Source organism: Sinohyriopsis cumingii, chromosome 16, assembly GCF_028554795.1.
Source record: "Sinohyriopsis cumingii isolate HCF-2022 chromosome 16, ASM2855479v2, whole genome shotgun sequence".
Lineage (NCBI taxonomy): Eukaryota > Metazoa > Mollusca > Bivalvia > Unionida > Unionidae > Sinohyriopsis > Sinohyriopsis cumingii.
The window spans coordinates 44,851,481-44,868,375 of NC_142976.1; the positions used below are offsets into that span (position 1 = coordinate 44,851,481).

The 16,895-nt window shown below is 38.0% G+C and overlaps 1 protein-coding gene across 1 annotated transcript; it reads right to left on the bottom strand.

The window, feature by feature from the left end:
• Positions 1-3,794: 3,794 nt before the first annotated feature.
• Positions 3,795-5,099, bottom strand: LOC149780343 (putative G protein-coupled receptor 139). The gene has a single exon (XM_089936194.1). The coding sequence runs from the start codon at positions 5,097-5,099 to the stop codon at positions 3,795-3,797; it is 1,305 nt and encodes a 434-aa protein (XP_089792320.1).
• Between the last annotated feature and the right edge of the window lie 11,796 nt (positions 5,100-16,895).

A 16,895-nucleotide genomic window follows, 5' to 3' on the forward strand; every position in this document is an offset into this window, starting at 1 on the left:
TTTAACGCATAATGAAACATGTTTTCTAAATTATTGGTTAAAATAGGACCCAGGGACAATCAAAAGTTTTCTAGTACGTTGCTATGTGAAACTGGGGACTGTTTTCTGGAAGGATATATAACCTCATGAACACTTCATGAAGGGCAAATTGAACGACGGAGTTTTATTTTTAAAACTTATACATTTTTAAATATGACATCTTGCTTAAAAATTAATCAAGGGAGCCAAGCTCTCTCAAAGGTTAAAGAACTTTACCAGAACATTTTGTGAATATTTATTCATCTTTTGCTATACTTTGTTCGAACGGATATATACATTGTTTTTTATATATACTAATTTTATTTGATTTTGTAAAATGAGTGTGCAGATACATGTTAAGTCATCTACATTAATAATATTTATTGTGGAAACTGCTTGAAATGTTACCTGTATTAGGCGATTTAATCCAGTCTGATAAACCAGAATATTAAGCAAGTGAACCTCCATCAGGCAACCATTTCTCGTCAGATGCCATCTTCCTCACTTCGACAAAAGATGCAGCTTGAGAGAGGTGTGACTGTATGCTACGTAACCTATTTGTGATTTTGATATATCACGTAAATCTTGTATAGACAGTTGAGGGTCATAATTATTGCTTTGGTCAGTCGATGCAAATCTAATGTATTGGAGAGACCATGTGATGATTTAAGTTACAAGCTACCGGTGCTGTTTGTTATCCTTGTGATTCAGTTAAAATCTACTGGTGTTGTTTGTTGTCCGTGTGATTTCAGGGTCAGAGTAGTAGCAAGATTATTAAAATGTCCAGTGACTCAAGCTGGAAGGATGGGACAAAGACCAACATGCCAACCTTGTGTCTTGTCAACCAGCAAAGTTGGTATGCTGATGTCAGCAAAAGAGAACAATTGAATGAGGCAGTTCTATATATCAGATCTTTTTTTAAAGGACAGAAATAGAAAACAAATGATCGATAAGGACAATGAAGACTTCTGGAAAAGCTTTTTATTAGTTATAACTGTTTAAAATGAAACATTCAGAACTTACAAATAAAAATCTTCATAAAAGGAATGTGGGAAACGTTTTTCACAACACTTTTTGTCCCGAAATTCTTTTTTACTTCATACAGCAGAGTGTTTGTTCAACACGTATCCCTACGCTCCACCGCTTTTGTACCACCAATCCTAAAAAAAATTGAGTCCCAAGGAACGGGTCCTAAAGAGCAAGAAGAGACACAAGGGCCACTTTTTTGCTGCATTTATTTTCATTCCCAGTCCGTGTATTTTCTGCTACAGGGCAGGGATTTCAACAGCTTCCAGTCCCAGTTATGACACCGGGGTCATGTTTCAAGTAAGAAAGGTGGTGTTAGGGAATAGGTAATACTCATGCAGTATGACCATGGAGTCCCATTCTGACATATGTTTACAATTTGGCCATTGATTAGTCTTGGCAATGATTAAAAATATGAGACAAAAATAATCCACCCAACCCTCAAGCCATCCACTCTCACCCCTTTCAGGAATTCTAGTAAAGTATTTTGACATATGTTCCTTTTGTACATTTCATTGAGGGAGCAGCTGTATAATATTGCTTTTTACTCCAAATGCCCCTTTATCTTTATACTGCATATAAAGGCAATCATTGCATTTACAGAACTAGAGTGTTTCTTAATTACATATACCCCAATCTCTACCACTTTGGTCCACCCACATCCAAAATCTTTGGTCCATGCTTTGGACCAAGTTCTAGGAGTTAGAATAGGTCTATGGACAAATTTTACTTTAATATCTGTTCATGCCCAGTTAGTGTATGGAGGTTATAGGTTAAAGATCGCCATAGTCTCCAGGTTATGGCCCAAGGTTTACGTTCAGCGGTGGACAAAAGTACAAGTGGTTCCATTCTGATCTTGTGACGGCAACTTCGTCATTGATCACACAACTGACTATTCTTAGACCTATGAGGAAAAAAAACTTCAAGTATCCACCCATCCATACACCCTCCACAGCCACAGCCGGAAGGACGAAATTTTCAAAATTACGAAAGTGTGGACATAATCTGCACCAACTGGACTATAATTGGCCCAAGGTTCATAGACTAGCTAGAATGGTGAAGGAAGAGTTCAAGAATGTTACACACGTACAGACAATACCAAAATATCCCCTATGCTTCTTTGAATGAGCTGGCATAATATTAACTGTAACCTTGGATTTTCATAAACCACTCTCCATTTTTTTCCCATTCTGTGCAAATGTATTAGTGTTTTATTTGGATTGAACTTGTTTAATATTATTTACACCTATAGACCTTATTTTGAAAGTACATGTCGGTCTTTATTGATTTTGTCTCTATAAACAAGGGTAACACATATCTATAAAGTAGCTGAATCAAAACATTTTTAATTAAGGGGGTGTAATTTTATTGTAACAATAGTTATTTGACCTTATGTATGGAGGATATTGGATTGTTTGACCAAATGACCCATGGATTGTTTGACCAAATGCCCCAGTATCGTTCGCATGGATAGACAGGACGTATTTCATTTTGACATGTTTTAGAAGTCTATTTTCTAATTTTCGGGTTTTGCTCATATTAACTTGACATTTTCAAGTTAGTATTTTGATCATTTCTTGTACATTTATTCATTAAAATTTTCAATTGATTGATAAATATAATGTACATCCAGATATAACCATTTTCTCACTGTTAGACGAACTAATTCATTGTAAAATATGTATTCGAGATTTTAATCTTTTCATAAAAAATATAATAATTCAATAAAATGCATGGATACATAAACTTGTCCCGTTATTAATATACAGCATCATTCAAAACTCCAAACAATAAATATATTGTTATTGAGCGAAAGAAAGAACTTTATTTATTTTGTTTCTTTCATACCGTGATGTAGAAATATTCCCACGTGATTCAGAGCTTAAACCACTTAAAGGAAACATTATATTAGCATTGACTGATTATTGAACGTGACCAATTTTGACATATTAGATTTCTGAATACATTTCAAAAATAAAACTAATTAAATATATATATTTCGATAAGAAAGGTTACCAGATGGTTCTTACATCTACTGACCACCGTCTTAACGGGACGAAATTTTCTTCTTTCGTTGCTTGTCATTATATGCACTATATTTTTTTTATCTCGTTTGTCACGTTAGAAGTGAATAACTACCTTATTTTCCATGAGCAACTCATACCCAAGTACCAATAAAGTAGACCTAGATCTGCCGTTACATAATGTGAACGTGTTCGCTGGAAATCATACGTAAAGCGGGCGGCGAAGAATCAGATGTCAGCGCATGTTATGATGACAGATCCGACTCGGTTGTTTACAGTTAAGCCATAAAGTTTACAAGAGTATTTGGCTTAATATTATTTTCCTGTAGTTTTCTGTCACGAAAAAGCAGAATCTTTCGTTCTTGAAAAGGTCGCAAAGTTTTGATGAATATTTTTTTAAATCCAGCAAATGAAATTAAAATCCGACACAAAGCTGCCGAACACTAAATAGGATATCCTGAAATAGGTGCTTGAATACGATTAAAGAATTCAAATGGAAACTAGCCATAGGCAGATTAGGATTGCATCATATACTACAACATGATTAGTATCTTTAATAGTCTGAATAAGAATTAACATCTTTAATATCAATAGATGACACTAAAAGATGAACATACAAATACTCTTAAAACCATAGCCATCCACTTAAACTGGTTCTCCTTAAACTCCCACAGGACAATGGAATTGCGTACCATTTCCAGCGGTATAGACGGTACGGTAATATCGCTATAAAACATTTCTGTTACGTCTGCTGTGGAAAAGGGAATTAGGGCTAACAACAACGGTCTTTGGGCTAGACGTTGAGTTCAGCCGGGTAAGAACCATACTTGCTGGAGATCTTGAATCGTTCATAAACTGTTTTGAAACTCTTAGAGTACAGCAAAAACACATCATATTTTGAAATTGTTTCCTAAATTTTCTTCCAGTGGCACAGTAAAGGAAGAAGTTTATACTATGGTTTGTGTACATCAGGAGTTTTGCAATAGTCGTTAAGAGTGTGAACGTTGCATAGTTTTTGACATCATTACTGTTCCAGAACGCTCGTATAATAAGACATATATTCATTGGTAATGTTGTGAGGAGGAAAGTGCACGAGACGGACATTAACATGCACGTCAGTTTCTTGCTGCCCTCTCCTTGATTTCTTGAAGGCATTGTCCTTGTCACACCCGGAGACTTTGGACTTCTTAAGATGTACTGCAACTGATGACGTTTTTGTTTGGCTGAGAAAACTTGCCTTACAATCAGACTATTCAGAATGATAATTACAACAAAAGGTATAAACGAATAAATGGCAGCATCAACCCAAGGCCAGACAACCTCCACAAGGACTTTGTGATCACCGCTTGCTTCACATTTCCTCCCGACAGTATCATTGCTAGACACATATTTTAGATCCACCGTCCAGAAGAAGTGGACATTAATGATGCAGATTAAACATATGACAAGGAAAATAATGCATCTTGCCTTCCTGATATTGCACATGCTATATGCTTTTAACGGAAAACAGACTGCAATAAATCTTTCAACTGTCACAGCAATAATGAGCCATACTGAAGCATCGCTGCTAACATATCCGAGGAAAATCACAATTTTACACAACCACCTACCTTGGTTGACGATTTCGTCTGTGAGTTCTCCCATCCAAAGTTGAAGGAGACCAACATAAAGCACTAATATATCCATTATGGCCAGCACCGTAAGGTAATTATACGTGGAAACCTTTCTGACGTGTCGTATCAGAATAATGAACGAAAATAAGTTTCCAAACGTGCCCACGAGAAGTAGTATAGGAGGTACATACAACAGAAGACGTTTGTGGACGTTGAAAGCCGGAACATCTCTAATTATATCGTCTCCTTGAAGACTTTTTCCATTCAAAAGAGTATCTAAAAGCTGATTTTCATCATTTATATTAAATCTGGCAAATACCTGCTTCCGTTCATCTGCTGGAAGTCTCAGAATTTGTAACACAATCGCGGTGATGTTGATGTTGGTAGCATACATGTGAGAGTTTCCGTTTTGTGTCATGTCTGAAAACAGAGAAATTCTGATTTGAGTAAACAACAATTCAACAAACAAACACATAAGTCCGGAGGTGAGAATTAATAATATACATGAACAAAAGATGTCTTTAGTAAACATACTTCTCTCTCTCTCTCTCTCTCTCTCTCTCTCTCTCTCTCTCTCTCTCTCTCTCTCTCTCTCTCTATATATATATATATATATATATATCGATATATGTATCACCGGATAGATGGATTGATTATGTAGTAATGTAAAAGGGACGATACATCTAATTATAATCTTATTATAAATAGACCTGACAATCTATGATAACTTTTAGTGTTCATTGGAATTTAGGGTCTAATTGTTTTATTAAATTATTGCATTTCGTGTTATGGTGTAATCATTAGAATCAATATATTCCAAACAAAATTTATCTTTATAAACGTTAAAGCTGCAATTGGTCGGTGGATCGAAACGTCAGCAGAACATGATCTCGCTCTTCAGATATCCGTTGTGTTGGAAATATCGATTTTAATTAGACTGGTGAAACATCTGATCCCGATTAAAAGCTGTCCAAATTTCTCGCCTAGTACGTCTCCAACGTCCAAGTTTTGAAAATCAGCATGGGTATAAAAGAGAAATGGAACTTTGTCAATAATATTAGACCTTCGTGTCAAGTTGACATACAGGCTTGGTAAAATTATAAATCAAAGTGCAAGTGTCCTTCGAATAAATAAAACATTTTACACAGACACAATTTTTCAACACAGAATGTCCAGTTTGTATGATGTCATATAGTTTGATACCGGTTAGGATAGACAATCCATGTTAACAAGAAAGTGTGTCCATTTTACACTACTAAACATTCTAGTGTTGGGATATTCATGTGAAAGGATAATTACTGGACGCAACAATTCCCAGATTTACTGTAGTTTGTTTGTGGCTGGACAGTATCATTATTTGATTTGGAACAATAGACTAGAGAAGACACAAACACGTTTTATTTAGAGTCAGAATTGCACCATTTAAGAAACGTTAGTTCGTTTCAGCTATTTTAGCATGTAAGATACTTTGGTTGGATCAAGTTCTGTCAGTTGGGAGAAAAGTTTATTTTCACATTCTTCTGTGAACAGAGGTGAGTTTATTTACTTCTATATGCTAACATTTGCTCAACACAGTCTGCTCACCCTTGGAAAGCGTTGTGGGTCAGCGCCGAAACATTCTAGACAAGGGGATCCCCACCTGATGATGGAATCGGTTACATTGAATTGAATTTACTCTTCCATCTATATGGCATCGATTTCCACGTCTAGAACACCTACCACGTACGTATGTCATTGATAGCCATGTCTTGAAGACCTACCACGTATATATATATGACATTTATATCCATGTATTGAAGATCTGCCACCTATATATGGCATCGATTTCTACGTCTTGAACAGTTACAACGTATATATGACATCTACATCCATGTCGTGAACACCTACCACGCATATATGACATCGATATCCATGTCGTGAACACCTACCACGTACATATGCCATCGATATACACGTCTTGAACACCTACCACGTATATATGACACCAATATTCATATATTGAACACCTACCAATTATATATGACATCGATATACATATCTTGAACACCTACCACGCATATATGACATCGATATCCATATCTTGAACACCTATCACGTACATATGCCATCGATATACACGTATTGAACACCTACCACGTGTATATGACATCGATATTCATATACTGAACACATACCAATTATATATTACATTGATATCCATGTCTTGAACACCTACCACGTATATAGGCCATCGATATCGACATTTTGAACACCTTTCAATCACCTCTTTGAATTCTTTCAATTCAACGATTATCAATTACACTGCTTTATGTTGAATGATTCACTTATATGTACCTAACTAATGCATGTATTTGACAGAATGTAAATTTCTAAACGACCGAAACCCGAAGTTTAATTCTCCTAAACCTTTAGTAGACATAAAATTGCGCAACGATAATTTATTAAAGTCCACTTAATGAATATTGACAAGATCAACGATAATTTATTAAAGTCCACTTAATGAATATTGACAAGATCAACGATAATTTATTAAAGTCCACTTAATGAATATTGACAAGATCAACGATAATTTATTAAAGTCCACTTAATGAATATTGACAAGATCAACGCAAAATTACAATTAGTATGTCCCAAATGAGATATTTGCTGACATAATCATCGCTGTGCCAAAGTCTAAACTATTCGCCATTGCGTCATTGTGTAGGAGCTTTAAGTGATTGTCCATCAAGAGCGTAAATAGCACGAGGACTTTTTCTAGCACAAAATGACATTTACAAATGGATCCTTAATGCTGAATAGAATCGATAATTTTAAAAGGATATTCACATCTTCTATTGAAAGTTAAAACATCGTGTCTTGTTTTGATGCGGGGAGCCTTTGCAAAGATTAGACGTCCTTTGAGCAAATTACGTTCTGGGATGGAGCTTTCTAACTAGTACATCAAAACCAGTCAAACAAAAAGTGTAGACAAATTACATTCTGGGGTGCAGCCTTTTAGCTGGTACTTCGTGAAAACCAATCACCCAAACCGTGCTGACAAATTACATTATGGGATGTAGCGTTTTAGTGGTACATTGAGAAAAGCAGTCATCCAATATGTGTTGCCAAATTTTTATCTGTTTTTTATATGGAAAAGTGTAAATAAGTTACAAAGTTGTAATTTTCACAATTGTTCTGGAGACTCTGTTGAATATCACAACTGTTGTGAATTTTTGTACACGAAACCTGTAAATAAGTAAACCGTTCACAGACATAGACACGAACATCCCACTCCACTTACCTGAGTTAATCTTTACATGTTGCCTATCTTACACATAATGTTAAAATTTAAACTCAGCGTATAATGTACCGATTTCAGAATGAACACTTTAGTAAAATACATTTTGATATTTGATCAAGTCTTCTTTAAAATAATGAACAATGTAAGATAACTAAATATTACGAGAAGCCATCTTTTTTCTTTATTTTTAACACGTTCCCACCTGAAACATAACCTTTTCACAAAGTTGCAGTAAGGTTGTGATTTGGATACGTGGAGAAATAACATTCTGATAAAGTTGCTAAAACATTACACATTAACATAATCTTAATATGTGGTGTGTGCGAGGTATGTACCTGACGTTCCGCTCGCCAAAGAAAAGTGAAGCGTCTCTCATAGCCTTTTGTTTCCGGGTGTATTGATCTCCGCGGGACCACTCTCTGTTTCTAGCCTCTAGCAGCAGAGGGGGCGAACAGACCACTTGTCTGAAACGTCATTAAAATAAAAGCTCCTCCGAAATAAAAAAATAAGGCCACATACCACTTGTCTGCTTAAAATTACAAAATAAAAAAATAAGGTCACTGACGCTATAAATCAAAGCGTCTAACTTGACCGAGAGTTTCTCTAATTTGATTACTTTATTTTTGTCGAAATTTGTGTTTACCCACCGGAGGTCCCGCCCCCTCTGCTGCTATAATTAAATCATCATCATATTAATACATGCCACCGGCTAGTAAATCTCACACCGCTAGATTAGCTCGAGAAAGACTAGAAGCAATAAAGAAATTTATTCCTGTTCGTGATTCTGTTAGACAAAAATTGCAAGAACGTCAAGAAGCACAGGTTGAATTTACAGAAGGCGTAGAACAGTTATTTAAACCTATTACAAAAGTTACCGAGAGTCTACTTCCTCCGTTAGAACAAACTGCTAAACAAACTGACAAGAAAGCAAAACGAACTAAACAAACAAAAATGATTTTACTAGATCTTCCAACTGATATAGCTGCAGCTCAACCTCCACCCGTCGGAGAAGAAATACTTGAAGGTATTAGCAAAATTCGTACTGAAATAGGTGATATGAAAGATCGTGTATCAGAAACAGAAACGGAGCAAGCCAGGATTAAAGTTGATATAAACGATAAATTTACCGAAAAAAGTATTAACGCCATAAAGGAAATTAAAGACATAGATGAATTAGCTGGGTCTGCCGTGCGAAGTTATGACCAACGAGTCAGAGTTTTAAAATCCGAGTATGCCAATGATCTCGTGAGTCATGAGACTTGATACAAATGGACTTTTCGCATATACTATGGAGTTGATCAAGCTAGAAGCGGTGATGCTAGATATGCTGCATTTATTAAAGCAGTAAATAATTATCTTGCACGAATACAACCACAAGCACAATTTTCCTCACCGCAACAATCTCCTTCATCACAAAAGTAAAAAATCCCTCGACCACAATCTCCTCGACAACAATCTCAAGAACAAAAATTTCATGATGATGCACCTGGAGCAACTGGAAGTGGTTTTCCTTTGCTTACTCAAGGAAGTGGTCTTATTGCCTGTCCTAATAATATCCTCGATGACGTGCAACGGTTAGAAATACTGATTGCAGGAAAACGAGCTGGAAATAATTCTTCAGAAATTGTTAATGAAATATCTGATATTTGTCGAAGATTATTTACTGGCGGTATTATGGACCTCAGCATTTATCGTTCCCTTATTGATGAAATTGCTGATGATTATCGCAGCGACTAAACAATTAATTAATCAGTATATAAAAATGATTATACACTCTGCTCAACGTGGACCGATCATGGCCAGGGTAGTAAACTCACGACTGCCAAATTACAAAACAATTTACGGAGATGGACTTGGTGATGTTGTTCAGGGTCTATTTAGAAGGATGGCTCCAAAAGCAATACCGATTGCAAAACAATTAGGGATGAAGGCTATTGAGGCTGTTCGTGATAAAATTCCTGGCGCTATTGGTAATCTTGCCAGTAAAGCGTTCTCGACAGTCAAGGACAGACTATCTCGATTAGTACGAAGAAAACCGCAGCAACCGGTGAAACTGGCCAGCACTGAAGTTATGCCCGCAAATGTCAGTAAAATAATAAATCAAGCCGCAAATATAAAACTAGCGGAATTATCTGAAGAAGCAGAAAAAATGTAGCTTCAAGTTTAATAGCAGGAAGCGGTCTTCGTGTCCTTGATAAGTCAAGGCGACAATGATTTAGATCACGGCAATTATAATAAATGTTCAAACGTGTATCAGATCCGGCGTTTGATATAGACGCACCTGTTCTCAAAGATGAATCAATACGCGATTATCAATTTTATTCTTATGACGCACGACAACCAAATCAACGTGGTCGAATCGAATTACAAGTTCAGGATACAAGTAGATATTTCTTACCCGCCGAAGCGTTTATTGAAGTAGAAGGTGAAATTATAAAAGAAGATAATACTGAGTACGGTGTTGATGTTAGGATCGGTTTTGTTAACAACGGTATTATGGCGTTGTTTGACAGTGCCACATACATGATTGATGGAAGAAATATTGAATCGATTAAAAAAGACGTTGATGTTGCCACAGCGATAGTGGGTCTAGCAAGATATTTAGATGATTATACAAAATCAGCCGGTCCGACAATGATGTTCGCCAAAGACACTTCTGATCACTCAGATCACAGAAAATATAGTATAAGACGACCAAGAAATTTTGCCAATAACGCTGATGCTGATGTGTGGCCAGTTGTTCATGATGCTAATCCAGAGTTCAACTTAGGATTTTTATCACGACGATCGATGTTAGGAGGTAATCGTAGAAATGTCTCATGCGCGATTCCATTATCCCATATCTTTGGATTTTGCAGAAATGTTAGAAAAGTTATCTTCGGGGCTAGACATACAATTGCTCTGGTAAGAAAGGGTGATGATAACGATGCAATCTGGAGACCTGCTGGTGATGCTGGTAAAGTAATACTGACAAAGCTTTCATTGTGGATGCCAGTAATGACTCCATCAATTGCTGAGGAACAAAAATTACTCTCTTTTATGGATTCAGGCGGTAAATCATTATTATCATGGCTGACAGTGACCACAGACAGTATCCAAAGTTCTGTTAATGGTTTATTTACATGGCATATAGCTTCACAGAAGGGTGTTTCCGCACCACGACATATATTTGTTGCTTTTCAGGATTTTGCACGAATGAGTTCACAAACACGCAGTCATATGATATTTGACAAACTTGGAGTTAATGAAGTTTCTTTGCGGATAAATGGACATCAAGAACCAGCTGAAGATATATTGTTAAATTGTGATCAAAATCACGTAGCGCGTGCATATCATCGTTTGATGTCATTTATGGGACGTGATCAAAATATAGATACTGGTCTGCAAATATCACAACTAGATTTTACAACATTATATTTATTGCTTTTCGTTGGAACATCTTGATTTATCTAGACAATCTGTCGTTGATATTCACTTTCGAGCTCAGGTAACACAACCTCCTGTTGCCGTAGTATGTCCACCAGCTATTTATAGTGCTTACAGAGCAGTTGCTGTTATATTTAGCGACAAATCAATGTTGCTTGAGGGTGTTGGTGGACGAATGAGGGTTATTGATGCACCAGTGGAAAATCTTTAATCATGTTATTTAAAAACACGAGTATTATCATAAAATGCCATATCATCACGTTAGTGTCAGTTTGACTCCTGGTCAGATTAAAAACCTTCAATCAAATTCAGCAAAAACTGCGGAATGAAGATATCACTAAAGCGAGATCAGATCACGGGTGGTCAAAATAAATTATCATTATCAGAACGTCAACTTAAACATTTCAACAGCGCTAAACAATCAAAAACAGGCGTCAAACTTAATCTCTCTGTGGGTGCGATTAAAGACTCAATTAAAACAGGCGGTATTTGTCCACTTCTCGCGGCTATTCCAACATTAATTGCCGCAGCCGCATCTGCCGTAGCAAAAGCAGCCGCATTAGGTGCTGTTGAACCGCTGCTGGAATGGCATTAAAGAAAGCAACAGGGCGAGGATTAAAAAGAGAGGGACACGATTAAGATTACCGGGATCTCGTTGGGGAAGAGGTCTGAGGCTTCCAGGATCAAGTCGTTAATTATTTCAGCATCAAATTTTGATTTACTTGATGCTGCTAAACAACTAAAAATAAAAAACTTCAGAGGTGTTTTTATGCGAGATCAATTGCCGGACAGACCAAACAGCGCTGAAACTGGTATCATTAATCTCGATGATAATTCAGGACTCGGTACTCATTGGGTATCATACGCGGTTGATCCACGTGGAATCGTTTATTTCGATTCGTACGGGTTAGCTGCACCTCGTGAGTTTATCAAGTATGTCGCGCCACTTCACTCAGCTATTTGGTATTCAACGCTACCAATACAAACAATGAGGGATCCGTCAATATGCGGCAGGGAAGTAATTAATGTACTCGACGCTATATCAAAGTCTTCCGCGGCACCTCATAAAGTCGTTCATGATTATACAAGTAACCGCTTCGTTTTAAACAGATCTTAGATCTTATATAATGGCTGCTATTTACGGAAGATTTTCTTCTACCTGTAAGAAAAAATCCGATGACATTGATTTGTCGAAGTACGCGACTAAAGATGAACTCGCTGACATTATTAACCTGGCTGGAGTTGACCGAGATGAAGTTGTTGTTTTTCAGGACCGATACGGAAAACTACAAACGAGCAACATCAAATGGAATGATATAGTTCGACGAGTACTCGGTGCGGTCACGGATAACATTCCCGTGTTTACTGACGGCGGTAGAATCAGAGACTCAAGTAGTCTTACTAATCGCTTAAAAAATACCGGTGACATAATGACAGATGAACTCAGCATAAACGGAAACAAGATAACAGTGTTAAGAGATCCAACATACGACGAAGATGCCGCGACGAAAAGATATGTGGACGTCGGCTACAGCACTGTAGATGGTAAATTATCCACGTTGCGGGCCGAGTACGACGTCGGCTACAGCACCGTAGATGGTAAATTATCCACGTTGCGGGCCGAGTATGATGTGCACGTAGGCGCTTTTGGAAGATTTCGAAGAAACTTTCAAAAAACTTATGAAACGATAGATTTCGAAGAAATTTTCAAAAAACAGATGAAGCCATAGATAAATTATTCGGCACTCCTCACACCGTTGACATAAAACTTTCTGATATCAAAACTAACCTAGACGCAACTAAGAAAACACTCGAAGATGTCGTAAGTGGAATTCCTGATATCGTTAACAAAATTAGTCTGATTAAAATTTCAGCTGGAATAACTCCCGGGCATATTACCAATATCGTATGCACAGTATCATCCGGGTTCGCAACATGGTCACAGCAAAATAAAACTATTAAATATACCGCAACAGTCACTAGCGTGTACAGGCTGTCTGTGTTTAGCGCTGCAAAATTCGAGATTTTCACAACGTATCCATGGTGTCATTCCACCGACAAGTTTTCTGGGGTTGTGACTATCATATTAAATAAAGGAAACAAAGAAATATTTATTCTGGAAGCAGCTGATAAGAAATTAACCGCAACATCTTTCTGGTGGTGTCTAGAATTTGGAGCTGAAACACCTCAATTTGTTACTGTATAAAATATAATGAGTACCTCAATCGACGTTGCATCGCAACATTACAGGTACAATCAAGCACGTGAATGGCAAACGAACTTAAAAAATCGAGTCGAACAATACACGGTAAAAATAAGGAAATATCGACGACGACTAGTTATCGTCGACGTAATCGTTTATTCAGTATCCGCTACTGTTGTGTAACCGTAACAATATGTATTTCAGCTACAACAACGATTGCAGGTGTTCTTAATATCGTCGCAAAAAATAAGTACTTGCACGAATAAAAATTATCCGATTACATGATAAAATTACACACAGCGACGGGTAGCATACTCAAAGTTATCTTCGTTGTTATCAGTGAGTCTTAATGATGGATTTATATCTGATTTTGAGTTTTCAGAAATGATTAAAATATATCACGAATGCGATGGTATTAAAGGTACAAATATATTAAATAATGACAACGTCAGTAGAGCTACTTCAACAGATCGTGACAAACACAACTCCACCAAAAACAACGATGATCTCAGTAAGTTCGACTAATCCTGAATTTAAAGTCAGTTTTCCAACTGCGATTCCAGTAAAAGAAATCGCACTAGCACAATTACGAGTATTACAGTTGGCCAAATATCAGATCGAGATCATTTAATGGTACACCAGCAAATAATTCGCTTGTATTTGCTAATAAAAATAAAGATGATGGAACACCTGACTGGGTTGTTGTTGGGATACCCACTGGCAGTTATGAGATTGAACAAAATCAACGATGAATTTGCGCGTAGAATAAAATCAATAACCGGAAAAGAAGCAAAAATATCAATTAACGTTCATGAGCCGACTTTATCTTCTACGGTTAAGATACATTCTCCTGATTATGCCGTTGATATTTATCAATCATCGATAAGATCCATACTAGGTTGGCCTGATATTGCGCCAGAATACCATAGACCACCAGAAGCACGTCGGGATGATTTTATTACAGATGAAAAGAAATTTATAACAATTCCAAAATATAGAGAGAAATTTCCGTGGAATGGAGCCGGTGTGTATAAGCTTTATACTTTTAGTGGTGAAATAAGATATTTAGAAGTTTATGAAATGTATTCCGGCCCTATTAATTCTGAAGTCAAACAATCAATCGACAATATACAAAATTTGTTTTTGTCGTTATCGCAACATTATAACGATGATATAAAACAACAAATCATTGAGTCAATAAAACATCTAAATCAATTAGAATCAGATAATAATTCTGTTAATGAAACTTTCATTAAGGAAGTATTTATCCATGCTACTTCTCCGCCCCCCCCCCCCGCCCTAGAAAACCATTTATCAATTATTATAGAATAACAGAAAAGGAATATGAAGGGAAAGATTTCAAGTTTTCATTACCAAAATTTAATAAAGATGAACTAAAAAAATTATTGATACAAATTTTCCTAAAATCATTGAATCATGGAGAAAAATAGCCCCACCTCCGCTTGTTCTCAGACATGACAATGATCCATACGGCGGCGGCAAACATATTTCACCTGGAATCGTCAATATAACATCAACAATCGCGGTTAATCTTGTATGTGATGTGATCGATGGCAGCTATCAAATAGATCTTGGAAAGTCAAATCAGGCTCAACAAGGATACATTTTATACACGTTCACACCACAAGTCCCCCCTGGAAGTTTAATCGTGCAAGAACCAACTAATCCTGTTTATCTGCGTAGTCATAATAATATGTTAACACGAATAAATTTTAAGTTCACAGACCACTTCGGACGCTTAATTGACCTGCGGCTAAAGCGGCTGTGTGTCAACTACGACTTCCTTGTGGCAGCTCCTGCATCCGAACTGGTGCCAAATGTCATGCTCAGCATTCCTTTTGACCCCACCACCAAGGACGAGAGGGGGAGCCTGACGTCTGGGCAGTCCAGGATCTCCATACTTCACGTCTTGGAGAGGTCACTCCATACTCGCTCCTGAGTGAATAGAAACAACACATGAGCTGATAGTCTACAGGTTATAAGTCCCACCCAACTGGGGTAGGGAAAGGGCGTCACGGGTCAGCTTTGACGGTGGGAGGGATCATCGTATCCCATTGGCCGACTACCGCATGCCTCAAGCACTGCAGCCCCCTGTCAGTAAGGTGTTGACCCGCCAACGTCTGCTTGCTCCAATGGGTGTCTGGAGCTCAATGTGTTGCTTGTTCCAATGGGTGTCTGGAGCTCAATGTGTTGTTCATCATGACAAGCAGACCGCAAATTCTGCACCAGAGAAAATAAACAAGAAAACAACAAAGAAGACTCCAGCTCTTCGATTCGCAAGCTGGAACGTACGCACCATGTGCACAGGCATCTCTGACGACCTTAGGGAGGCGGACGACACCAGGAAGACGGCCATCATTGATAGCAAACTAACCAGACTAAACATCAGCATAGCTGCCCTCCAGGAAACCAGGCCCTCTTCTAACAGCTATCTCAGAGAGGAAAGCTACACCTTCTTCTGGAAGGGTCGATAACCTGAAGACCCCGCCACCAGTGAGTGGGGTTCGCCATCAAAAACACCATCCTGGCATCAGTTGAGCATCCATCAGGGTGCACTGAGTGTCTCTTGTCCATGCGCCTCACCACTGCTGCAGATCATGTCAACATCCTCAGTGTCTTAGATCCGACCCTCACGTCTTCAGAAGACACAAGTATCAGTTATATGGGCAACTGGGCGAACAGACCAAAGGATGCCCGAAAAACCTATAATCGAGGACAAACGAAAGGCCTTCATAGCTTACAAAAAATGCTCAAATGAACGGACGCTTGCTGTCCTCAGAAGTGCCAGAAGCAACGCCCAACGTCTCGTTAGACAGTGCGCAAACGAGTACTGACAGCAACTGTGTGAAGGTATCCAGAGCAGTGCCTGGTCTGGAACATCCAAGGTATGTACAGTGTCATCAAGAAGACTCTAGGCACTACAGTAAAAGGGATCGCCCCCATGAAATCACAGACCATGAGCTTCAGATGGACAGATGTTTGTGACACTACTCAGAGCTATACTCCCGAGAGACGTTAGTCACCGACGTGGCCCATAGCAGCACAAAGAAACTGCCCACTTTACAGGTAGGTGCTCAGCAATGTAATCGACTCCCTCCCAAATGATAACGCAACAAGGTAGTGACAACATGACGCCCGAAGCTATCAAACGTGGGAAACCGACATTGCTACGCCGCTGCACGAGCTACTCTGCCTTTGATGGGAGGAAGGAACATTCCCCAACCCCAAGACATGCAAGAGGGCACGATTGTCACTCTTTACAAAGACAAGGGCGACCACAATGT

Excerpts from the sequence above, each read along its gene's own strand:
- LOC149780343 (XM_089936194.1), bottom strand. The coding sequence starts at position 5,099 with ATGACACAAAACGGAAACTCTCACATGTATGCTACCAACATCAACATC.